Source organism: Eulemur rufifrons, chromosome 7 (assembly GCF_041146395.1).
Source record: "Eulemur rufifrons isolate Redbay chromosome 7, OSU_ERuf_1, whole genome shotgun sequence".
NCBI classification, from domain to species: Eukaryota; Metazoa; Chordata; class Mammalia; order Primates; family Lemuridae; genus Eulemur; species Eulemur rufifrons.
In genome coordinates this window covers 113,449,173-113,476,889 of record NC_090989.1, presented here as the reverse complement: position 1 = coordinate 113,476,889, position 27,717 = coordinate 113,449,173, and the positions used below count along the sequence as shown (strand labels likewise).

At 38.9% G+C, this 27,717-nt stretch overlaps 1 protein-coding gene across 1 annotated transcript in view; it reads right to left on the bottom strand.

The window, feature by feature from the left end:
• Nucleotides 1-27,717, bottom strand: part of SLC9A9 (solute carrier family 9 member A9) — a 537,568-nt gene that overhangs the window by 493,360 nt on the left and 16,491 nt on the right. The window contains exons 3-4 of the mRNA XM_069473135.1: nt 1,915-1,992; nt 327-403 (exon numbers count right to left, since the gene is read on the bottom strand). Of these exons, the coding sequence (XP_069329236.1) occupies nt 327-403; nt 1,915-1,992 (155 nt within the window). The remainder of the gene's footprint in view (nt 1-326; nt 404-1,914; nt 1,993-27,717) is intronic.

The window sequence follows — 27,717 nt, the reverse complement described above, 5'->3', positions numbered from 1 at the left end:
TGAGCCTGTCTGCATTATTCAAACTAGAAAAAGAATGCAATGTGCTTCATATAGCCCAAGCCAAGTGATCCACATTCCCTAAGTCAGAAGTCCAAAACTCACAGAGAAAATCCAGAAATCCTCTAATTTGCTTTGATTTGAAACCTTGTGCTTGTCAGAAGACATGTAAGCCTTGGAATTAAGTCAGAACAATATGTAAAGGTGTGATATACTGAAAAAAAAATAGATAATTCACCCAGCCAGCATGAGTCCAGGGAGTGTGAAATCCCTCTCACAGATCACAGTCCCCACAGCCACCTGGAACAAGAGCTCCAAATGTCACTTACCCTATGACGATACAGGAGATGGCAGTTCCCAAGAAGGCATATGTTAAAATAGATCCTAAATTTTGAAAAAAGTGTCTCTGGGGAGAAAAAAAAATTAATAGAGTACGTCAGTATTTTTTCTTCATGCAACAGGAAATAAAAATAAATGTATTCATTTCACAGGCCATCCCTTCTCTCACTGCTTAAGCAAATTTTGGTTTTGGAGCCTCATTCCTTGCCTTATAGAGACTTAACTGATTTACATTGCACAGGCCTGGGGGAAACACAAGAAACAGGGAAAATAAAAACCCATCTGGAAGGTGGCTGGGTAGGGATGACAGAGACAACTGCCAGAACTGGCTGGACCTGAGAGGGAAGGAAGGGATTGAGGAAAAGCAGGACTCTGGGTCAATGAAAGAAGAGACAGTTTTCAAGAAGTTTTATTACAAATGCAACTCCTTTACCATTTAAAAAAATACTATTCTAAGAGATTTAAGTTGCCTTTTGAATTTTACTGGATCTCTGACTTTTATATGTATTCTGAATGTGATGAAACCAAAAAATTAAAATCTATAACAATTCACTTTATTTTAATGAATCAGCCAAAAATGACTCCAAGTATTGGGGCTGGGAATGTGGAAGGATGACCCGAGTAAATCCAGCCTTCTAAATCTATTCAAATGTTTGCTTCAGGAAAACTCTCAGTTCTTTAAGTGAAATCTGAGTAGCCAGAACTGACAGCAAGAGGGAGCTTGGAGTACAAGAGAAAATCGGGTCTGTACTGAACAAGCTGCCTGGCTGTTGGAGAAGACTGGTCTAGGGGAGGAGAGCCCCAGGATTCTCTCAGGGTGAGAGATGAGCAGCAGGAAAGCAGCTACCTTACCTCTGCATTTCAAAAACCAGAGGCTCACTCTGTGGCTCAGGGAATGCCAATACTGAAACTCTTATGTGAATTATAATGTACAAAATGTGCATAGTCAGGCTGCGCCTCAGTGTTGTCAAACAAGTGCATAGAAATGCAGAACTGGACTTTCTCTCTCTGAGCATAAACATCATTCTTGAGTTTTCACTTTGATGGATGAACTCAACATTAATTAACAAGTGAACTCTTTGGTTACAATCATCTAGAATAATAATGTCCAATAGAAATATAATAAAAGTCACATAGGTCATTTTAAAATTTTCTACCATCCACATTAAAATGTTTTTTAAAAAAGTGAAATGCATTTTGATAATGTTTTCATTAATCTAGTATATCTGAAATACTATCATTTCTATCTGAAATCAATATAAAACATTATTGAGATATATTACATTCTTTTTTTAAATAAAAAGTCTTTAAAACCCGGTGTATATTTTATACTTAAAGTATATCTCAGTTCAGACTAGCACATTTCAAGAATTCAACAGCTGCATGTGGCTAACAGGCTGTGTCTTGGACAGAGTAGGTTTAGAAGAATTCTAGAACTCTAAGCATTCAGGTTTGAATCTGTATCACATAATCTAAGATAAGGATATTCTTACCCCATAAAAATAACTATTTTTTCATTAGTTCTGGCAAAATTTTCTATTTAATGATAAAATAAGAAAATGATTACTAAATATTTACCTTCTTTAGACTATATCCGGCATGAAATATAATTGGTGGCAGTAAAACATTGAAGAAGATTTCTGGGTCAAATGTCATCTACCAGAAAAGATAAAAGTTTAGTTAGAAAGATGCTCTTTGGGCCATTAAAAAATGTGTCTTAGAAATAGTTATAGTTTCTATTGCTGAGGTTTTATGAGGCATATTAACATGCTATTAAATTACCAAAGATGAAAATAGGAGAAAATGGCTGGGTACAGTGGCTTCTGCCTATAATCCTAACATTTTGCATTTTGGGAGGCTGAGGCAGGAAGATCACTTGAGGCCAGGAGTTCAAAACCAGCCTGGGTAATATAGCAAATCCCTGTCTCTACAAAAAAAAATAAAAATGAAAAATTAGCCAGGCATGGTGGCATGCACCTGTAGTCCCAACCACTCAGGAGGCTAAGGCAGGAGGATCACTTGAGCCCAGCACTGTGAGGTTGCAGTGAGCTATGACAATGCCACTGCACTCTAGTCCTGGCAACAGAGCGAGATCCTGTCTTGGGTAAAAAAAAAAAGAAAGAAAATGAAAATAGAAGAAAACAAAATTTAGAAATTTATAAATACAGCATAACCGCAATTTTTAAATGTAAAACCTATATATGGCCATCTTATAGCTAACAATAATAACAAAAACTCAATGAAATTTGAGAAAAAAATTTTCATTTTGATTAGTTATCCACTCCTCATACTTTAAATTTTTTTTTAAATTATATTTTATTTTTTCTCATCAAAGGAATTGGTGGTGCTAAAGCATTTTGGCTTCTGACAAAGAATTATTTAAAGTTTTCCTCAAATAAAACACTTTTGGAAATTTGGTCTTCACTTTCCCTACTTATCCTCTTCCAAAGTTTTTCTAGACTCCATGAAAAAACACATTTGAAAATGAAAATGAATTTTTCTAATATTTGTTTATTGGTTTTTACTTAAATGTTAAAATAAACTTGGCCACAAAACAAGTATGACTTCTTATGAAGTACAGTGAAATGACTTGTAAAAATTCTTGAATCCAATATCTGCTATTTGTTGGGTAATCTGAAAATAAACATTCATTTAATCTCTAAAACTTTCCTATTCCCTATTTCTCTTATGTTATCCTTCTCTTTCTCTCTCTCTCTCTCTCACACACACACACCCCACCATTCATTATTTTACCAATAAGCCTTCTCACCTTTAGAGTACTCATCAAAATCTTTTAGATGCATAGGTTTCACACACACAGTTTCCTTCTCCTTTTATGCATGAATTCTTACTCATATCTGAAGCTACATCTCCAAAGTTACTTCCCTGTGAAATCTGCCTGATCCTCCTGCCCAAACTGGCCATATTATCTTCTGTGCTTTTCTGGCACTTTGGACCCTCTCTGTGGCATCTGTGTTTCATAACACTCTTTGTGTGATTATTGGTTTGCATTTGTTTCCCCCATTCAATTGTATTGCAAGGATGCCTTTGTCAATCCTGCAGTGCCGCCAGCCCTCCCAGCGCCTAGCCCCTCGCTCGATGCACACTTGCTCCCTCCATCAGTAAGTGCTCTGAAGGAAATGAGTAAGAGGCTTCCACAGAGAATAACAAGGAGGAATGGGGTTCAGGTGGGGTGGTGGTGGGGGGGGGGTCTCTGAGGAAGTGACGTTTAAGCTGAGATCCAAAAGCAGAAAAGGGGCCAAAACTGGAGATGAGAGGAAGGCAGAGTATCCCAGGAGAGAATAACACAGGCAAATTACTTTTAAAAGTCAAATCTATTAAAATGGAATGAATTATACTTGCCCACATTACAGATTATTTATGTAAGAATTAAGAAAAGCCTCTCTTGGTGCCATTTCTCTTTCACTCTGGGCCTGTTTGGGTATTGTCAGAAGCTCCCATCCCCCTTCCCCACCCTGGCCCTTCAATTCTGCTCATCTAATTAACATTTGGGAAGGGAAAGGTGGAAGAAGGAGGAGCCGTCTAACTCAGCCTGGGCCCCTCCCACAAACCCAGTCAGGTGCCCACTGATGCCACAACCCCTGTACCAGGAAGCATTCAGGTGGGTCAGCGGTGGCCCCATCTTTGAACCTGAGCCCTCCATGACATTCTCAGTTCTCTCCCTGGCCCATGTGGCCTTGCTCTTATGGTATCTCTTGCCTTACTGGCTCCTCTGATGTCAGTTCATCATGACTCAAATCCATGAGAATTGGGATGTGATGGGCCTAGCTCATCTTTCATATCAGGTCTAGGGGTCCCCTGGTGCTGGCATGGTCACAGATTGGCTGGCTTTGGGTAGGTAACAAATTCCTGGCCCCATCAGCCATAGGTCGTAGGGTCCACACAAGTCTTTTCTTCTCGAGAAATGGAGGATGTGTCAAGATTTCTAAAGTTTAGTCTGCCATGGGCACCACCTCTGAGCATTTAGCATGATGCTCTATATATATGAATAGAAAGAGGGAGAACGATGGAATTATTTCCCACCCAGTTCTGCTCTTGAGCAAGCCAATGGCCTTATGCTTTCTTGTTTTGATAATTGTTTAACCCATGTTACTCTAGTTTCTCCTAATAACCGGTAAACTCCTTCAGCTAAGAACATGTTCTCACATTTATTTGTTTTTCCACATAGTAACTAATTCATTACCTGACAGGATAGGCATACATTTTGTAGCTTCACTACTGATTGGAGAGGGTACCTGGGAAGCCCTCAGTATAAGAACATTCCTCAGCTCTCTCAAGCCTTTCCTTGGCTTCTCCAAAACCCAAATCATTTATGAGTGCCAGGGTATAACCTACATTTACACACCAGAGAAAAAGAGAGAAGTTGGCAAGAAGACAGGAAGAAAAGTTTCCTTAGCCAGTACCTACTCTGTTGCAGGCACATCACTGGGTGTTTTAGGAATGGCACTTCATTTAGTCCTCACAGGAAAACAGAGAGGGAGGAATTAATCTATTTCAATGGCTCAGTCATGAGGTCATTAATTTCAGGATGTATGCCAGACACTGGGAATCATATAGCGAATAAATCCATTTTACAGAGAAGGAAACTAAAGCTTAGAGAAGTTTTGACTTGTCAAAGTCAGGCAGCTACCAAATGACGGACCGAGGATTATAGATGCAGGTTTTTGTCTCCAAAGCCTGTCTGTGTTTTGTACATACAGTCATGTACCACATAACAACATTTTGGTCAATGATAGACTGCATATCCAACAGTGGCCTCCCAAAATTATAATACCAGGATTGTAATACCATATTTTTACTGTGCCTTTTCTATGTTGGAAGTTTAGATACACAAAAACTTATCATTTTGCTACAACTGCCTACAGTATTTAGCAGTGACATGCTATACAACTTTGTAGCCTAGGAGCAATCGGCTATACCATGTAGCCTAGGTGTTTAGTAGGCTGTACCATCTAGGTTTGCATAAGTACATTCTGTGATATTTGTACAACAAAGAAATTGCCTAATGATACATTTCTTAGAACTCATCCCCGTCATTAAGTGACATATAACTGTACCCTAACATAGTGCATCCTGAAAAGTAGAGAGGGTCTACCTTCTATTCTGCCATCAGAAATTTCTTAAGTTTTATTCTGCCCACACCTTGTTGTCCTTGAACAAATTTTTTGTGATTAGAGTTGTAAACAAAATAAGCTGATTATTATGTGACTTTAGACAGTTTATCTCAATGCCATTTTCTAAAAATGAGTGGATCCTACTAAATGGGAAAATTCATTTGTTTGAACAATAGTCATAAAGGACCTCTCTGTGGCAGACCCATACTAGACACCAGAGGCAGAGTGGGGCATGAGACGAAGTCCTGCCCTCTGGAGTTTCCCTGCAGACAAAGCTACCTACCTACCTACCTACTAACCAACTGGCCAGTAACCATTCTGAGTTGTAGTAAGTGCTCTGGAGGATGTAATTAAGGGGCTGTGACAGAGAATAACAAGGAGGCATTGGGTTTAGGTGGGACGGTCAGGGAGAGTCTCTGAGGAAGTGACACTTAAGCCAAGATCCAAAAGCAGAAAAGGGGCCAAAACAGGAGGCGAGTGAAGGGTAGAGAATTCTAGGAGAGGACAACATGTGCAAAGATCTGAGGTAGGAAACACCTGTGTGTGTCTGGGAAACCCAAGGAAGGCTGGAGTAGCCGGCAGAGCCAGTAAGGGACAGAGTGGGGGGAGACCGAGGCTGAAAAAGACAAAGGTGAGATTGGGCACAGCAGGAGGTGACCCCAAATGGAAAAGGTGCCAGTGGAGGGCTGGAATAGTCCTTCTGAATGCAACAATCAATACAGAAGGTAAAAATTATGATTTGCTCATCCCATATATAAAACCAATGTGTTAAATTATTTTATTCTCAGAAAATCAATCTAGTTTTACCAGGTTTTGCGTTTTTTAATTGATTCTGGGCTCTTCATGCATCTGAACTTTGGTCCAGAAATTTTGTAATGGCTTTTAGAGAGAAGCATTAATGTTTGACTCTACATTTTAGCTCCCTAACCTGTGGCTTTTAATATATAAAAACATAGGTACTAAGTTAAGAGGAAAACAAATCATTTCTCCTTATGATCTAGTTTCCTTCTGTTATATAAATTATTTACAGTAGTGTTTAAGGGCATGAATGCTCAGAGGAAAGCTGCCTGGGTTCAAATCCTAAGCTCTTTAATTTGGACAGCTGTTTAAATTCCCTGTGTCTCAGTTTCCTCATCTTTACAATGGACATAATAATATGACACCTAATTCTAAGGTGGTTATAAGGATTAATGAATTAATATTAAATATTTGTAAAGCCCTTCCAGCACTGACATCTAGGAAGCATGTTCTGTTTATTTCTAAAGAAAATAAAATGTGAATAAATATTTTTAAGTTATCCTATTTGAAGAAACTGCCCTGTGTCAGGAACTTCTGAAGGTTACACAACTGTGTAAAATTTGAGGGAAGTTCTTAATTTTTCTCCTAAGTTTACTCTCTTTCTAAGATTATCAGAAACACCATTATTGATCTATTTTTCTTTTGAGGCTTCTTTAAGAATATATCAATTGCACATTGGGAAGATTTTAGCACAGAGATACATTTCTGAGTGCTTGAGGGATGAAGCAATGCAGCTGTGATCATCTGGAATAGAGAAACACAGTGGTCCAACCTCCCAGACGGAAAATCCCTTGCCTTGGCAGTTTTTCTGCAAAAATTGGGTTAATCACTCAACCAGAACATTTCAATAATCAGAATGCCCCAGTCCCTGCACGCGGGTTAACTAATGTGCTATTGAATTGTATTTTCTGGAGCAGCCAGATGAAATTGGCAGGCTGAGAATGGCATGCAGCATACGAGGATTTATTTGTATATACAAAACAGATTTGTGTTCCTTTCAGACTTGCTGTAAGCTTAGGAACTGCTAAATCAGAGTTCTGGGAGTAACTCCAAACCCAGACAATTTCTCAGAAATGGCTGGATCTGCCGCTGTACTAACCTCCAGATGGGAATTCCACATGTCATTTTCTTCAGACTTTGTGTTCAAATCGTGGCCTTGGAGGTGAGGCTGTCTTTAAGGCCGAAACAACTGAAACTTTTTCATTATAATAGGAGGAGAAAAAAGTCTAACCAAGGGGTGAATGGAAAGAGGAATAAGCTAAAATCATTCCAGGTTAAGCACTTTCATTAGTCTTTTAAGATATAAATCTTATAGACAAGCACTGCGCTATATAACTTTTTGTGATGATGGAAATGCTCTATAACTGCACTATACAATATGGTAGCCACTAGCCATATGAGCTTTTGAGCACTTAAACTGTAGCTAGTGCAACTGAGGGGTTGCAATTTTAATTAACACTGGTGGCTAGTGGCAATTGAACAGTACATTTATAGACAGTGAATACAATTTAAAATTTATACTGTTTTGTTTTTAGATATTCTATCATACTATATAAGATGTGACAAATGTGGAGCAACAGAACTGTGGTTCTGAGATGGAAGCATTATGTATGTTTTATGAAAGCAGTGAGATTTTTACATATTAGAATTCAATTCTTAAAGATAATATGAGAGAGAAAAAATATCAATATGTTCATGAGGATGAAGTACATTTTAAATATTAACTCACATATGCATCAGTATTTGGCTATGAATGGCCCAGACATATGTTCACAGAGATGATCAACTTCCAAGAGTAGAAAGGAAATGTCCCAAGTCCAATTTCCAAGTTCATCAGAAGGTTATAGATACAAATTCTGTTTGAGTCTGAGTATTGAGGTATCCATTGACTCAATATGACTTATCTGAAAAGAAATGTCAGTGTTCTACTGAACTACTAAATAAGTAAGCACTAAAATAACCATGCTAGTGAGGGACTGTGATTTATATGGCATATTCCTTCCAAAGAGGTCTTTTAAAAACATTGTTTCATCAATTCTGACAACATTCCTGAGTGGTAGCTGGCAAATGTAATTATCCCCATTTTCCAGAGACAGGAGAAGAAATTAATGGTATGCCAGTGTCAATCAATGAGACAGAGCTATCACTGGGAATTGGATATATGTACATGGGCAAACTAAATTTGTGCTTTCCAAGGGAACACCAGGCTAACATAACCATTTTAAGCAAGATTTAGGAGTGTTTAAGAGGAGCAGGAACTAAGAAGTAGACTTCTGTTATTTTGCAATTGCTGATTCCTTTGGAAAGTAAAAATGGTTAACAAAATAATGTGTTCAATCATCTTCAATGTTTTATTCATTAAAAAGTTAACAGGTCTCTTCTTTTGCAAAGAACTTAAAGATATATGATACAGAGACTGATTCCATGAAGGTTATAGTCAAAGAAAGGAAAGGTGCTGTTAGTCATAGTATAAGGAACTAGGTGAGCTGTAGTTCAGTTTTCAATGACAGAGACACCACTTTGGTCTTGCAGACCTCACAGGAAACTTTGATGTTGAAGCAGCATATGAGCTGGGTTTTGAAGAATGCATAGGAGTCTATCCACTGGGCATGGACATGCAGAACCATGCTCTTTTGTCTGTCCTGGGGGCAGTGCGCCAGGCTTCCCCAAGCCACAGAGGAAACTGGCAGCTTCTTGGAGTTTCAGTTATAGTTGGTAGTAAGAAATTTTAAAAATTTAAAATATTAAAATAAATGCAGCTATTAAAAAGTGAAACTAAAAGTTTGTATCAATGTTTCATGCAAATATGAGACTTCAAAGTGAACTTGGCTCGGGAAGACAGCTTTGGGACACACCTAGAGATAGCTCAAGGGTGTGCATTTCCCTTCCTCTGCCCTAAGTTATACTTTGGCTGAGAAGCACTAGAGAGAAAGAAAGAAGAATAGACTCAAAATACTTAATAAAAATATACCATGTACTAATTAGATGACCTTGGTCTATTTATTTAACCTCTGAGCCTCCGTTTTCTCATTTGCTCTATGTGCATAAAAATGCCTACTTTCTAAAGTTGCTTTTGAGGATTAAATGTAATAATAAATTTTAAGGGTCATGCTTGGTACCCAGCGCTACTTTTTAAGAAGTGTTCAGTGGGTCTGAATATAAATGAAAGAAAATGTTGAAGCAATGGTTTGAGGATAGGAGGTACAAGGCTCACTTGGGGAATGGAAATAGACAATGCAGGGATCCTAAGGGATGGAGGAGAAGGTAAGGCCCAACAGGTGGGTGCCACTCGGACTGTGAGCCTCTCTCAAATCCACTGGAGATGGATTTAAACTATATTTATTCACACATGAAGAAAATCTGAGACATTTTCCACAAGCAAGATGAAATAATAAAATATCTATTGGGAGTATAAATTTGTATGACTTCCAAGAAGGGTAATTTGGCAATAGCTATCAAAATGTTAACTGTCTATACCATTTGATTCAGCACCATCTCATGTGAGAATTTATCTTGCAGATATACTTACCTATGATTGGAATGATATGAGTACAAAAGTATTTATTGCAGATAAAAGAATGGAAAAAACAAAGCATTGAGGATGACTGAACCATGGACTGGTTGAATAAATTGTGTTATAATCCATAAAATAGAATACTATGCAATTGTTAGAAAAGCTGAGGAAACTGTTTGCCTATGAACTGAGATGACAGTGTTCTAAAATTTATTGTCAAAAGTGCAAGGTGCAGATCAGCATGTCTGGCATGTGTAACAGAAACTTCTACAGGCTCACTACACCCATTTCCTTTTTGTCCTGGCCAGACATGTAGACTACATTTCCTTATAGTCAGATGGGACCGTGTAACTGAGTTTTGGCCAATTGAATATTGACAGAAATAATACATATAACTTCCAAGCCTGGTCCCTAAAAATCCCCCAGATTTTCCATGCTCTCTGTTTTCTTTCCTTTGTCAGCTCGTGCACAGGATCCAGCCAGGGTCCCCAAATCCACAGGGCCTAGCAGAGCCACTGCATTAAAGGAAGTTGGCCCTTGGAGAAGACCCCAATGCCCCCATCACTGACCCAAAAAGCCACACTAGACTGAGATATGAGCAGAAATAACTTTTATGATGTTAAGTCACTGAGATTTGGGGGGGTGTATTTTATTAAATCATTTGGCCTATTCCATGACTTGTGTACCAAAAAAAAAAGGGTATAAAATATTTACCTGTGTGCATATAGAAAGTAACTATTGGCTGCTTTGGGAAGGCTGGGGAGGAAAACTTGATGGCAGGAAGGAGGGGGGTTGGAAGAAGAATTTCCTGTGTGTACCTGGAATGGGGCTGGGAAGTGACCTGTTCTGCCCTGGTTTCATATCTATAAATACAGAGATGACCACTGCTTACAGCAGTATATTGCATATTTTTTCCCACAAATAGAAAATGATAATAGTGAGTCAATGAGGATAAACTGGGATGAAATTAGGATTCTGAAGAAGCTTCTCATGGCTGAAGAGGACAAGCTTGGGGCTCTGACCATCCTTGGCCCAAGGATGAAAAGATCAGCGTCGCATGGCACACCTGTAAGCCATCAGCACCCCTGATGAGGAGCCCTGGGCAGGATTTAACACCCCTGGCCTGGTCCCAACTTCACTCACTCCTCTCCAGGGCTTAGAGAGCGACTAGTCTGATGGGTCCTCTCTTCATGTTGGAACCAGCCTGTTTGCTGAGTGGACCCCCACTTCCTTTCTTCCTGCCCTAAGCTTTACAAGAGCAGAGCCCAGCAGGGAGGCCTATGCTGTCCAGCTGAGTCTGTCTTGGGAAATAAGTCTTTCTAATTCTGGAGTAAAAGATGAGCGAGCTGGTCCCATGACCAAGCCTCTTTTTTTCATATAGCTTTTGATCTCCATCTATCTGACTCCTGTATCTATTTCTCCATTAGTTACAAAATCAGGTAGGCAAAAGAGATGATATTGAATGAACCCTTCAAGATTCCAGTACACCCTTTTGTATCTTTTGAACATTAGGCCATGTGAATGTGTTACTTATTACCAAAATAGACTAAAGTCTTTCTTCTTCTTTTTTTTTTTAAGGAGATGTCTGTGTAGATTAGTTTGCAGGGACCTCACGATTGGCCTGGATGAAGGGGTTTCATTGTTAGGCTGCAGTTACCAGAATGGGCACAAGGTAATGATAGTGTGAATGAAGGTGGCTGTGACAGAATGAAAAGCAAGAAATGAACCTAGGAGACATCTATTCATTCAACAAGTATTTACTTAAAATAAGACAGGCGTATGGCCGACAGGATTAGCAGGGCTTGTGGGTGAAATTGAGAGGTAAAAATTAAAATCCCGACAAGGAACCTATGTTTCTATGGCTGGGTGAGTGACCCAGAGAATATGGTTGGTGAGGAGTCAGAAAGACTGAGGGACCACTGAGCCTTCTGCTCTCTAAGGCTATCTGTGGGCCTCTTGTAAATGTGTGCTTGGTGGAAAGATTGGGGCCAAGAGAAATGATCTAGAGTCACCAGCATGGGAGAAATGAGCTCATGAGTATAGATGGGATCTCTGGGGAGTGAGTGCCACAGAGAAGAGAAGAGGACCAGGGACAGAATGCTGGGAAGGAGAGGAAATGGCACAACCAGCAGGAGAAACAGAGAAGGAACAGTGGGGAGTGGAGGAGAATGAAGCTCAGGAGCACAGAAAGCCAGGGAGGAGTGAAGTGTTGGGAGGAGCTGCTGCTCCCTGATACAGGGCTGCCAGGTTTAGCAAATACAAACCCAGGATGCCCAGTGAAATTGGAACTTCAGACAAACAACAAACATTTTTTTCAGAATAATTTCATAGTATTGCATTTGGGACACATTTTTTTCCAAATTATTCATTATATATTTGAAATTCAATAAATACAGAGAAAGGTAAAAATGGAAACCCCTACAATGAACAAAACTATGTTTTTGTACCTGGCTGACTGAGAGAATGGCTGGGGAGGAGCTGACTCTACCTACCCTACCCAATGTCAGCTACGGGAAAAGGGAGTTTGAGGACTTAGGAGAAATCCTTTGGGTTTCATAATTAGGGAGTGGTGGTTGATCCTTCATGATTCACTTGTGCCAAGAAGTGGGTACAGGGGGTTATGGGAAAAGCAAGTGACGACAAAGTGGGAGCTGTGTGCTCCAGGCTCCTCGCTGGGGAGGTTGAGCAGTGGGCTCTTTCAGGAACCTGACAAATGGCTCTTGGAGGAAAAGGAGGAACAAAGCAAGGGGGAAATAAAGGGACAAAAGCCACAAAAGGGAAGGAAGGAGGCAGGAGAGCAGATCAAAACATAGAGCAGTAAGGGCAAAAATAATTAAGGTGTGCTAAGGAAGTTAAGAGAATTAAAGTGATAAGAACAGCAAAAAATAACAAATTAATGTTTTTAAAAATAGGGAGAAATCTTACTTAAGACATTCAAATCTGTGGACTAGCCAAATTCAGGGATAGTTATTCATAGTAAAAAGCATTCTTCTGTTTCTCCAGGGGTTGGCTACAGAGCCTGGCAGGCACTTTTCAGAGAAATGGACTGTATTAATACTTCCTGAAGGCTGATATTTAAGAAACACCTAGTGCCTGAGACAACTAGGCTGTTAGAGGCAGAAGCTGCCTTAGCGGCCACCTCGTCCAGTAGAACAGCAGTGGTAACGGGAAGTGGCTTCGGCCTCCCAGACTGCTCTGGCTTCTGCCCTGGCGCTATCCTCCTACTCCAACCCACACAGTTTTAACTTCACCTATTTTACTCATGTTAGATCAAGTCATGTTAGATCATCTTTGAATGGAGAGTTTTTTTGCTAAAAAACAAAATGTTTGAAACCCTGTCCTAATACCATCGCCCAGAAAGATAAAGGGATATGTGTAAGGTCTGGGTCACTCAGAAGCAGCACTGAGATTGAAATACTAAACCAGGGACATTTCTCTTTTATGTTCTTAATTTTGCCTCAAACAAGTTATAAATGATGTGTCAGAGTTGAAGTCACTCCCTCCACTTCTCCCCAGAAATAACTGATGCCCTGAAATTAGTGTCCTTTCCTTCTATGATTGTATTCTTATACTTCATATGTGTGTATTCATAAACAATAATTAGCATTATTTGTTTACACTTAAATTTTTTCATAAATATCCTTTTGTATCTTGCCTTTTACATTCAACATTGTTTTTGAGACTTATCTACATTAATGTACATGTGGATCTTGTCCATTCACTTAAACTGCTATGTAATGTTCTATTGGATGAATATATCATGATTTGTTTTTTTCCTTTCTCTTATTGATAAGTTGTTTCCTAATTTTTGCCATTACTAAAAATACTGCGATGGATATTCTTATACTTAAGTCTTTGTGTATATGTGAATGTTTCTCCAGAAGTGGACCTGCTGGGTAATAAGGTATGTAAGTAGTCAAATTAAAATGGTTACACCAATTTATACTCCCACAATATAGTAGAAGAATTATAAAATAAAGTATAAAAATTACTGGAGGACTAATGTAAGTCTCCCCAATTAGAATGCTTCATAGTATGAATGTTAATGGTTAAAAATTGTGGATCACTGAAATATATACATTTTGTATTGATGTTCATAGGAACAGAACTAAATTACAGAGAAATAGTGATAGGAAAACAATGCAAAGAAAAAATAACATAAGTAATCATTTGAGAAATTGTGAGAAATAATACCATAAAACTATAATTACTTCCTAAAGTAATTAAAATTCTAGAATTTAGAAATATACTATTGTGAACATTATACATGCAAAAAAGACAGATAAAAACACTGATATTTCATTGGAGGTAAGTAGTGTCTATGACTCTGAACAAAATTAAGTGGCAAAAGGAATAAATCTGGAGGCATCACATTACCAGCCTTCAAGCTATACTACAAGGATATAGCAACCAAAACAGCATGGTACAGGCACAAGAACAAAGACATAGACCAATGGATCAGAACAGAGAACCCAGGTATAAAACTATCCTCATATTGCCATCTGATCTTTGACAAAGCAGACAAAAACATACACTGGGGAAAAGAATCCCTATTCAATAAATGGTGCTGGGAAAATTGGATAGCCACATGCAGAAGAATGACACAAAATCCATATCTCTCACCACTCACAAAAATTAATTCAAGATGGATAAATGACTTAAATGCAAGGCATGAAACCATAAGAATTCTAGAAGAAAATGTTGAAAAAACTCTTATAGACGTCAGCCTAGGCAAAGAATTTATGAAGAAGATCTCAATGGCAATCACAGCAACAACAAAAATAAATAAATGGAACTTGATTAAATTAAAAAGCTTCTGCACAGCCAGGGAAATAATCAGTAGAGCAAATAGACAACCTACAGAATGGGAGAAAATATTCACAAGCTATATATCTGATAAAAGGCTAATAACCAGAATCTACAAAGAACTCAAGCAAATCAGCAAGAAAAAATCAAACAACCCCATCAAAATTGGGCAAAAGACATAAACAGAAGCTTTTCAAAAGAAGACAGACAAATGGACAATAAACATGAAAAAATGCTCAACATCACTAATCATCAGGGAAATGCAAATTAAAACCACAATGAGATATCACCTTATCCCTGTTAGAATGGCTTTTATTAAAAAGTCCAAAAATAATAGATGCTGGTGTGGATGCAGAGAGAAAGGAATGCTTATACTCTTGTTGGTTTGGCTGCAAATTAGTACAACCTCTATGGAAAACAGCATGGATATACCTCAAAGAACTATTAAACAAAAGTAGACCTACCGTTTGATACAGCAATCCCACTATTGGGTATTTACCCAAAGGAAAGAAATTATTTTATTGAAAAGACACCTGCATTTGCACGTTTATTGCAGCACAGTTCACAACTGCAAATATGTGAAATCAACCCAAGTGCCCATCAATTCATAAGTGGATTAACAAAATGTGGTGTATGTATACCATGGAGTACCACTCAGCCATAAAAAAGGGTGAATTAATGCCTTTTGCAACAATTTGGATAGAACCGGAGACCATTATCCTAAGTGAAATATCTAAAGAATGGAAAAACAAACACCAAAGATACTCACTATTAAATTGGAACTAACTGATGAGCACACATACGCATAGAGGGAAGTAAAACTCAGTGGAAATCAAGCAGTGGGGAGGTGGGAGGAGGGGATGAGCAAAAACCTATCTAATGGGTATAATGAACACTGTCTGGGTGATGGGCACACTTATAGCCATGACTCAAATATTACAAAAGTGATACATGTAACCAAAAATATTTGTACCCCTGAAATACTCTGAAATAGAAAAAAAGCTGAATAAAAAAATTAAGTGGCAAATTAAGATCAAAACATTTATATAATTCTAAATGTTTTATTTGGAAGAATGGAGTTATGAAAAGAACATTGAACACAGAGTCAGAAAGCCTTGTCCTAATCCCAATTCCGCTACAAATCACTCTTGACCAAGTCACTTAGCTTTCAGAACCTCAGATTCCTCCTCTGCAGCATGGGTGGTACCTGTTTGTTTCATGGGATAATGGTGAGATTGAATGGACAACCAAACAGTAAAAGCCTCTGTAAATAACAAACTACCATAGAAAAGGAAACGCACTGTCATTATTATCATTTGGGCAGGGCTGAAGTTTAGGATCTGTCATCATCATTTATAACCTGGTACATTAACCATTTGCCAATTAATTATAGTAGTAATTAATAATAAAAGTAATTGATATTGCCATAAAGCTGTTAGAGTTTTAAATTTTCCTTCATACATAATATTTCAGTTTTTTTCTTTTCAACAGCTCTTGGAGTTAAGTATTATAAACACCTCATTTTTACAGAGGCTCAGAAAGTTTTTTTACCAAGGCTCAGAAAGTTAAGTGACTTGCTCAAAGTCATATACTTTGTAAGTATTATAGCAAGGCCTGAACTCAAACCATAGTTTCTAATTACAAGTCCACTGCATAACAATGATGATAACAAAACTAACAGTTAATACACTTTGAGCACTTACTATGAGCCAGGCACTATTCTAAGTGCTTTGCATGTATTTTTTCATTTGCAATTCATAATAGCCCTACAAAGTATTTGGGAATATCCCATTCTACAAATGGGAAAATTGAAGCACAGAACAGTTAATTATCTTACCCAAGATCACACAGCTGGTATGTGGCATTTGAATCTAGTTGCATGGCTCCAGGGACTGGCCTCTTAACTAAAATATCCCATCTGCCACCCTATGGGTGCATTCATGTCACCCATTTGACTGCTGAATTTGTTCTTATTGGCTACAAGTACAGAAAGGACACCTAAGTTTTCTAGATCATTGCCATGGCACCAAATCACTGATGGCTAGAGAGTCTCCTATGTTTTACATAAGATTCTTCATGCATTAACTCCACTTCTGTTATCTCTGTGACTGTCTACTAAGATGGCCATACATCCTGAGATGAATGGTAATGCCTGTTGTTTTGGCCTGTTTATAGACCCTCCCCCCCCCCAAACACACACTGCAGAATCCCCGTTTATAGAACAAATGATATGTCTTCCTACTCCCGATCCTAGATGCACAGATTCCTGGCCTTTTAACTGACTGCACACTTGGATTGGTGGCTGCTGCTCCCTTGAGAGCCTACCTCTCATGTGGTGGTTGCCCTACCACGGCTCACTAGCTGTGGTATTGACACCACAGTGCAACTCCACTCTAAGACTAAGATGATATCAGCAGGAGAAAAGAAAATGACAGGTGAGTATGAGAAGGTACTGGTCCTCCATCTCACCAAGAGCTATTCATTCCTCAGGACCCAGGCATTGGATGTAATTGAAACCCTGTGCATCAAGAATGATTTCTTCTTCCCCAATCAGGAATTGATCTTAACCTTGGCTAATCTTTACATTACAGGCAAAGAAACTGTGCTATCACCTCAGAATGCTCAGGAGCATCCCACTCCCACAGAGTTTCTTTCTTTGCCTTACAGTTTTGTGGAGTCTCCATTATCTTTATCAGGCCCCAGCTTTGAAGCGTGTGCGCAGCTTCCCCATCCCAAGGCCTCAGCAGGGAGCGACTGGCCTGGAGAAGCTGGACGGGAAAGGGCTGAGTCAGCAAGGACCACAGTCACAACAGGCACGCTTGAGGGGGCTGGGGAGAGCAGGAGGCGAGTGTGCTGAAATCAGCAGAAAGTATGATTTAAAATTAAAGTGATGCATTTTTTAAGTGGTACATTCACCTTAAAAGGTGGTGCAATAAAAAACAACACCAAACCTTCTCCATCATGCCCATCTCAGACTTATAACTCCACAGGGAATTCATGCCCATCAAGGGCAGATGTTACCGGAGGGGAAAAGGAAGCAGACTAATATTAACAGCTTGTTTAACATTACACATAACTTTTCTCTTTAGTTCTGAAAAATAACTCTCTAAAGTAGGTTTCACTGATCCCTGTTTTATAGATGAGGAAAAAGGTGCTCAGAGAAATTAACTTATCAAGGTCTCAGTGCTAGAAGTGGCAGAAATGGGATTCCATCCTAGTTCTCACTATAAAACATTATGCAATTCCCTATGTCACTTTAGAGGCAGTCAGAGTTTAAGCTCTAACAGTGGAATTTCAAGAAAACCATCATGTGGGAAAGGGCTTTTTGAGAAGGTGAAAAAATGAAGTTGGATATTTCCAATTCTCCTAAAAATGCAATCATATAAATGTAATGCAATTATTACCAGTGATGTGCTGGTAAACCATCTCGCTGGAGGAAAACAAAAACAAAACCTCACAAACCCTGATTTGTAGCATTTGCCAATTTCTGTGATGTAAATATTCCTGCTGTGGCCCATTTCAAGCTTCCAGTGGTTTAACAATGGGCTTGTGAAATACCTGAATATTTAATAAATAATCAGCTCTAAAGAGCTGGGATAAGCTTGCTCTGGGCATTCCACTGTGGTAATTTCACACCAACTATATGTTAACTTATCATTTGGGTACTGTTCTTGGGCACAAGATCTATATAAAGCTTCCTAGCCTATGGAGGGTCAGTGTGTTGGAAAACGTAACCCAAATTTTCCTTCAATGAAGGCCTTGTTAACCTGCGGCCAGGAGTGCTGTCAGTCTCTCCAGGGACCCATATTCAAAGATAGAACAATTTGTTATTTTCGAGGCCTGGCCATCTTACTGCAACTGAGGATGACTCTGAAGGCTCATTCTAGCTCCAGAGCTTCCCAAGGAGTCAGCCAAATCGCTGGGCCTGCATCACAGCTTAACTTCTCCCTCCACCCACCCAGGGTTTCTTCCATTTCTACTCATAGGTGTGCCTTACAGGGCACGTAATAAACATCCTACTCATTAAATTCCACCTCAGGGCCACTGCTTCTCTGGAGACATGTTACGCGATAGAGAGAAAGGTAAAGATCACCTGAATTTGTGGGACATTATTGCTTCAATGCACCCCAGCCTGTGACAGAACTTGGTAATGAGTGCCCACTTGGTCTTCTGATTAGAAATGGATCTGAGAGGAACAGCTGGGAGACCCCTAACTCAAGACAAGCTTAAATGGCAACAGGAGACAACCCAGTCAAACGTACAGCTTCCTTAGGACCCGAGCCCTCCTGTGCCCAGTTGTATAATAGGTGGATCCTAACTCAGGCTGTGTATGCTACTAATGAGGGGCTCTCAATGACCTTGGGAGAGAATGGGGAAATGCACTTGGATGGAACCTTACAGAACTATTCGCCAGAGGCCAGAAATGATAAATGTGCCCTCCTGCCACAGTTTAATATTTTAAAAGGAACAAAGCAAAGGGGAAAAGAATTAAAAATCCATTTTATTTTACCTACTTAGGTTTAAAGTCTAATGGGAAATCTGTCTCTTTCCCTCCTGCTCCCTGCTGTGTTCTGTCCTGTGCTCGGCCTTCTCTCTCTCTCTCTCTCTCTCTCTCCTCTCTCTCTCTGCCTTGCATCTCTCTTTGCCTCCCTCCATCCCTACCTGATTATTTGGAGATGAAACTTCTAGCAGTTCAGCCCTCTGAGTAGCAAACAACATCACAGAGCCCATGTACTTCACCTTAAGAAGAAATCTGTGATAGAAGTTTGAGTATAAAATAGCCAGCAATTAAAACAGGGCAGAGAAGTAGCTGCAGACAAGCCAAGAATGACAGATGCCTGGTTACATCATCCATTCACTTATCAAGATCCACAGAGCATCCACCATGCACCACGTACCCTGAGATACAACGTGACCTGAAAACAGACCTAGTCCCTGCCCTCCTGGGATCTCCAGTCTAGTAAAGAGATAGACATTAATCAAAACATCATAGATATAAATATTAACTGGAAATGAAAAGTAGAGCTACGAGACTGTAGACTTATGAGGCAAGAAAACAACAACAACAAAATAAAAAGAAACCCTGGCTACTGGAGTATAGTAGTGTGGGGTCATTGGGGTGGTGACAAGTGTTCCCACAAAGCTAATGAGCCCTTAAGAAGGGCCCTTAAGAAGCCCTTAAGAGCCAAGATCCTACACACATACTGGTGCTGTGAGACTCAGAATATAGTATTTTAAGATTTCCATTTCTTCAGAAAAGAATGGAATTTTTTTTTAAGTTTTAAAAAATAATAAAGATAAAAATTTAATTTGAATAAAATATATTATATTGGGGTCTATGGTGAGGTGTCCATATCCTAGCAAGTGGACGAGATGAATTTTGATGTGCAAAGAAAATACTGAAACTTATATAATATTTCATTTTACCTCATCCTTTTTAAAAATTCTACTTTGATATCTGCTCTATCATATACACATAATATGTTGGTACACTAGTGCTTACATCTAATTTGTAAATAAATAGGTATATATTAGGTGTATATGCTCAAGAAGGTTTTACTGATGGAGTGCATAATCAACAGTTTGGAAGTCAATGTTCTCACCGTGCATTCAGAAGGCAAGCCTGCAAAAGTGGCCCTGGTGCTCTCACGGCACCCCTGCCCCTTGGGGCAAAGTGTTCTGTGTTTCTGGGTTTTCACTCCCCATTCCAAGGTGACCTCTCTCTTTTTCTTTACCCTTCTCTCCCACAACAAATATTTTTCTAAGACTGTGTATAAGTCTAAGATAAAACAATCTGGGACTATTAATGAATAAGATGGCAAAGAGCTGGCAAGAGAAAAAATGACTTCCGGAAAACAGCAGGCACCTAATGTTATTTAGTTCTGTCATCTCAGAGAAATTCTCTTCTTCCAGATTTCTGCATGGCCCACTCCCCACTTCATGTGGGTCTCAGCTCCAGCTTCACCTCCTCTATGACGCCTTCTCTACAGGACACATCTCAATACCCTTTGCTCTCTGTCTTCTAATTTTGCTAACTTTTCTTCATAGCACTTGTCTCCACTTGACATTGACTACAAATGCTTGTGTTGAACTATCTTTTATCTCTCTCTCCCCAAGAGGCTAAGTTCCATGAAGACAGGGACTTTGTTTTGCTCAGTGCCATGGTTGTGGCACCCAAAACAAGTGCCTGGCATATAGGGAGTGCTTCATAAATAAATATTTTTTCAATGATTAAATTAATGAAGAAAATATGTGTTGTTCACAGACTAAATTAAAACCCGATGGAATATTTAGAGTCTTTACACACATTTCTGGGGTCATCTCACAGGCCAACTTTCTTTCTGTAAAAGTAAAAGTAGAAGAAAACAGCTAAAACAATTTTTTAGTTTCTTTTTTAACAAGTGATCTCTTAACTAAGGTTTAGGATAAAAGCAGCTAAGTCTTCTCAAACAGCCTTGTCCATTTACTGCCAAGCTTGAGATTCTCTGGGACCATGTCACATGGTAAAAGCCAAGACTTATGATAGGGAAACACAAACAATGAAGCCCTGATCTCTGCAGAAGGGAAGAATAATTAACAGCATCCTACAAATGCTTCTCCAAACCCCAAATGCTGAGATATAATCATGATGCTTTGTTTCTCTCATGGACTTTGTGTCCAGGAAAGTTTTAAAGGAGATTTCTTTCCAGCTTTTTCTTTATCCTCCCCAAGAATGTCCCAGCGTTAACTGCACATATTTATCTTGTGGTCCAGTGACTCTCTGGTCGAGCTGTTCCTGTTACTGGGAGAATGCTGCCTCTAGCCCCTGCAGCTAGAATAATCAAGTAAAAGAAAATACTGGAAAGTACAAAATAGTTTACAAATTAAATCTATGAAAATTAAAACTCTGAACCAGAAGAGGTCAAAATCACCATTAGGAAAAGTTGGACAGTGGGACAAAAATGAAGAGACTGTTTATTTAATGCTACAAAACCAAACAAAATTATTTTAAAAAGTCGTATGATTAGCTCTTTCTATAAGGGCCTCCTTAAAACAGTTCTGAAATATATAGGATTATCAACACAATTGATATGAGCTCTGATGCCTTATTTGCAGCTTGGCAATTCTCTTTATTGAAACAATAGACAGGAAAAATTGCTCAGCAGTGTAACTTACTTCAGAATAACTTCCTTTACCAAGTGATAGTGTCACTTGTCACACACGAAGTGAAGACTTGGCAAAATTTTCACTGGGTAGTTTCCTTTGACTTTTTACATTGTAGTCAACTGACTTATGAGTGATAGGAAGTATAAATTTAACTGTGTTGACAACTTTTTGAAAATTTACTGGGTCTGCAAGACCTTTCCAACCAAGTGACCCTCTGACCCTTCCAATCCAATCCAAACACATAATGTGCTAAATCAATGATGTATAAATTAATGATGAAAAAGATTGATTCATTCATTAGTTTTAAAGCATATTTGTGATTTTTCTCCTGCAAACCAACTCCTTGTAACTTCCCTTTTTCTGCCCTACCACCCTTCTGTGAACCCACAGGACCAGAGTAGCAAAGCAAGCTGTTTTCCCTCTTCCTTCTCCTGCCCATCTGAGCCAAGCCCTGTGCAGCCTTCCTTCCTTGTTTTTCTTCCATCTGCCCTTTGATTACCATCCCACTTTAGGACTCATCTGTCTCTTTGCTTTCACTCTCTACACTGTGCACGACAGCCCAACTATACCTTTGCTGTTGTCAACATTACACTCTCCCACTGACTACATATATAGTGAACATTACTCAACCTGGCATTTAAAGGCTTCTGCAATCAAGATCTGCCTTCATTTCTAGCCCTATGTTTTACTGGTCTTCCATACTTCAACAATATTTGGAAATGTTGTTCTTTCCTGGAATACTCTTTATCCCTTTTCCCACTTCTATATTACGTTTTTCCCTCTGCCTGGAATCCTCTCCACCTCCACACACCACACATACCACTACCACCAGAGCTGATCAGCTGCCCTCTTTGAAATCCTCCCTATAACCTCTACCAAGAGACAATAGTGTCTTCCTCTAAGGGCCTGTGGTTCTTGTCCTACTCCTTTGATACCCGCCTTTAGTGTTATCTATTCATTTATTCACATGCTATGTTTTTCTCTGATTTACTAGTAAACTTCTTATGATCATATCTTATTTAAGTATTGAAATTGATGGTACTTATTCAGTTTACTTGCATTGAAGAAATAAATGAGTGAAAGCAAGAGGGATAAAATTCTTCTACCATCTGCTTTTCAAAAGCAAGTTTTGAACTTCCTATTGACATAAAATTCAGAAATGCTTGTAAATACTTTGATATTCCTAAATATTACATAATGAACTAACATTTGTAAAGCCATTGTATAATGGGATTAAAACTAGTTAAGGATGTCTTGGATGCACAGAATAATTTGACAAATGGTGTTGGAAACATAGACTGGATAGATACAGAGCAACAGGGTCTAGTTTTATCCTCTCAGAAGGTTGTTTTGAGTTCATCGTCTGCTCATAACGTATAGAAGAGTACTGTTTTCAGCAATCTTTAAGTGAAAATATTTTTTACTTTCTACACTTTTACCTGTGTTGAGCATGAAAAACACAAGTCTGGCATATGACATTTCCTGAAAATTTTGTGTGTTTACACATGGCATAAAATCACAGTACATTGCTGCGTATATAAACAGTAACAGCTCTTATATTTTCCAGTTTTATACCTTTTTATTGGAAGGAACTCATGGAGCCATCAAGCTTGTTCTCTTTCCAAGCACGTCAATGCCTCACCATCCCAGAAATACACGTGCTGTTATAAAATCTTCCAAGAGGTGATTACACAGCATAGGAATTCATTCCAGCCTCTCCAAATCCTGAAGTCAGGAATGTCATTCAAGCCTCTAAACTATATTCTTCTAACTACGGGTAAAACTCATTTTCAAATCCTGTAACTTTTAGAAATTAAGGCCAAATACTCCCTTTATGTACCATGAAGGAAAAGGACCTAATGGGGCCACACTGCTGGCTTCTGTGACTCTGCTGAGCTGGACCTCTTCTGGAACTCTGACCGTCCTGCACTCTTTCCAGCACCAGCCATCTTCTGCCAGTCCAACTGAGAAATTCCACAGGTCTCATCCCCAGGCACTCTGTCCTTCTCTGTCAGTGGAACCTCTGAGAGAGCCCATCCTGTAGTGTGGGGTACAATAAACCACTCAGGACTTGGGTCATGTGCTATAAGTCTCAGTTCCAACTCTGCTCTTACCAGTGGTAGGACCCTGGACCTACTATGTAATTTATCTGGACATTAATTTGTCTGCATATGTACGACTAACATTGGAGTATAACTTAGGTTTCTTCAAGCATTAAGCATCCAGGACGCTACAATTCTACCAACTCCAACATGGTAATTTTTAAATACTGCATAGTTCTCTAGCTGTAAGTGAATGAATGAATGGATAGTTGAATGAATCTGAGAGCTTGGCAGAGCACCAACTATTTATTTAACAGCTATTAGGCATGAGGTACTATGAAAGGCTTTGGGGATGAATGCATCAGTAAAAGAGGCATGGTCCCTGCCTTCGTGAAGTTTGTAGTCTAGTAGACAGTAAACAATGTTAGCATGATAATAAACAAAAAGCAAGAAGATACAAATATACTTTCAGATGGTGTTAAGTACTATGAAATGAGAGAGACAGAGAGAGAGAACAAGAGAATATAGGTTGAGAAAATTGCAGGGGCAAGTCTCTCTGAAGAGGCAGTATTTTTTTCTTTCTTTGCTTTTTTTTTTTTTTTTTTTAGTGAAGGAGAGATTTATTCAGAAACTACAGAAAGTCTACTCCACAGACAGAAAAGAGGTTAGTACTCCCTGCAGAAGAGAACCAAAGAGGCAGTATTTCAAGCCAAGATTTGAATGGGATAGGAAGGAACCTGATATTCAAAGGGCAGAAGTAAGACCATTTGAGGTAAAAAGAGTGACATGTGCAGAGATCCTAAAGCAAGAAAGTTCTCAGCATGTTGAAGGAAGAAAATGAAAGGGGCTGGGAGATCTGCAGTAGTGAGGGCGAGGGAAGGAAGCATAAAATTAGCATCTCTCTCCTCATCATTTTCACCAGAACTCAAAGTGGAACTTAAATCCCAAATTTGTCTACCATTAGAATAACCTTGGTGAGTGTCTAAAAATTCTAAAGCTCAAGCTACTCCCTAAACTAGTCAAATCATAAACTCCAAAGGTGGAACAGAGGCATCAAAATATTTTGAAGCTTCCAAATGATTCCAAAGTGCAGACAGTTTGGGAACCACTGACTTAAATTAATTTAAGTGCTTAAATTTTTGTTTTGCTCATCTATAAAATGATAAGGTTCAACATAATGAGGTCAGGTATCTTTCTTGCTCTAAATTCCGTGATCTCTATACGCAGATCCAGGGTCATTTTCACCCATCCCCTTCCTCAAATCTTCTTTGCCTTCTTTATAAATTTTATCCTGGGACTCCCCTTATTCTTCCACCCAGGCTTGAATTCCTAGAATCTTAGACTCTTCTCTTCACACTGCTTCTATAAATCAAGAAGGTTCTGCTCATCCAAAGCATCCAGGCCCTGCATGAAGCCCTCTTCCCTTCTTATCTGGATCACCACACAGTGTAGTCTCACCTTCCAACCCACCCTGCCATAATGACCTTTCTGAGCTCAATTTGTACTGTTATCCAAACCACATCCACCCTTCAAAGCCCTTCTCAAGTGCCACCTCCTCCAGGAAGCCTCCGAAACAAGCTCAAGTGTCTGTAACAACTAATCTGTAAAGTTTTATAGTCCTCATGATCCATGTGATACAATTTAGAACTGAATTATATACAGGTATATGTTATACATTGGTCTTATCTCCCCAAATGAATGTTAAATAAATGAATAAACACACATTTCATTAATTGCTGGCATATAGTAAGCATTCAGACATTATCTAGTAGTAGCAATGGCAGTGTCATTGTCAGAGGTGGTGGAAGTGGCCATGATACTGCAGTGGTAGTGCAGTGGCGATAGTCCTCGTGGTACTAGCAGTGGCAATGATAACCACGCAATGCAAAGGCCCCATGTTAGCCAGGCACTTTATATACATCATCTCACTTAAACATTAAAACAATCCTACAAAATAGTTTTTAATCTCTCCACTTCCCAAATAAAGAGTTGGGGATTGGGGACATTTAAGGAACTTACAAAGGGGGGATGGCGAATCTGTCTAGTCCTGAATTTCTTTAACCATGACTATATGTTAACCTCCTTATAAGTCTTCCAATGGATGGAACCTCCTTTGGAATCCTTTTGCATCTAACATACACACACATTTATTGATTAATTGATTCATATGTATAGTTTTACGCAATGGAGAATTGCCAGGAAGGAAGCCAGGCAATGGGTTGTTCAGTTTTGCAGACCAAGTAGGGTCCCCCAACATTGGCACATAAGCAACAAATGTGCATTAAGACATACTCTGTCCATTTATAAAAAGGATCCTTTACCCTGAAAGTCATCTGAAATAGTAAGTGCACCAGTAGATGCCCCTTTCTTTACCAGCAATGAGGGGAGGACTTACTCTGGGTGCTAAATCACCTGTTGCCAACCCTGGATGCTTGAAGCAACAAATGCTGATTGTGACTTAATGGGTCACTTGATTTAGAAGTTTATCCAGAAAATTCTTTAGCCATTTGAGGTCAATTGAACATTTTATGTACAGAACTCTTAATCTACCCACTGAAAAAAAACAAAAGGGCCGGCCAGGTGCAGTGGCTCACGCCTGTAATCCTAGCACTCTGGGAGGCCGAGGTGGGAGGATCACTCAAGGTCAGGAGTTCGAGACCAGCCTGAGCAAGAGCAAGATCCCATCTCTACTAAAAATAGAAAGAAATGATTTGGACAGCTAAAAATATATATAGAAAAAAATTATCCGGGCATGGTGGCACATGCCTGTAGTCCCAGCTACTCGGGAGGCTGAGGCAGAAGGAGTGCTTGAGCCCAGGAGTTTGAGGTTGCTGTGAGCTAGGCTGATGCCATGGCACTCTAGCCCAGGCAACAGAGTGAGACTCTGTCTCAAAACAAACAAACAAACAAACAAAAAATAAAAGGGCCCAGCAACTTTGACATTTCTCTGTCTCTTGCCTTAGTTTTTCAAAAGCTAACAGTTGACTTTGGCTGCCTATAAAGGAATAAATATGTCAATAATTCAATAATAAAATTTCTTATCAGGTGTCTATTGGCAATTCTGTTAAAGAATAAAATTGTTATAGCAACAGGGATAATTATTAGTATCTTCAGGGGGGTCAGCCTATTTGAAGAAATAGTACAATGCAGATAAAAATGGCTAGGACAGTGAAGAGAAAATATTTAATTTATGTCCAGGTACTAACCAAAGGTAAAACTGAAAAGCATGTTTTAATTAAAATCCTTTGTTGCTAAAAAGGTGATTTTTAAAAATTTGTTCATTTTAGGATAGATAATTTTCTGTTATCATGTGAACAAAAAGATACATGGAAGAGATTATCCAAAACAGTTGAAGATCTAGAAGTTGCTCCTAGTTATTTGAGAAATATATTATTTGTGTTTTGTGTGTTTCAATTTCCCTTTCTAACTAAGTGTGATTTAGGCTAATATTATAATTCGTTTGACTTTCCTGAGTCCTCTCTGAGTACTATGAGGAAATTAATCTAGAAATGTGCTAATGGAAGTGAATGTGAAAAATATTACTATAAATTATTCACCTTGAATGAGGAAAAATAGGAGACCAGGTACCTCCCCTACTACTCCAAATCTCTCAAAATGAAAAAAAAAAATGTATATTTTAACCTGAAAACTAAGTCCATATGAGACAAAAGTGTTCAAATTGACTTCCATAATATCAGGAAATTCTCAGCTCTGACTCAGAAGGATCTGAAATAAGTCATGTAAGATCCTGTTTCTTAGCACACACTTGTATTGTTAAACAAGAATTCACTTATTCCAAAGACCGATCCAGGATTCACAAGGTACCACAAAAGGTAACTTTACCTGATTTCTGACACAGAGTCCTGAAAGCAAAAGGAAATTTTACTTCCAGAAATTGAAGCAATTCACAATTTATTATTATTATGTGCAATAATAAAAC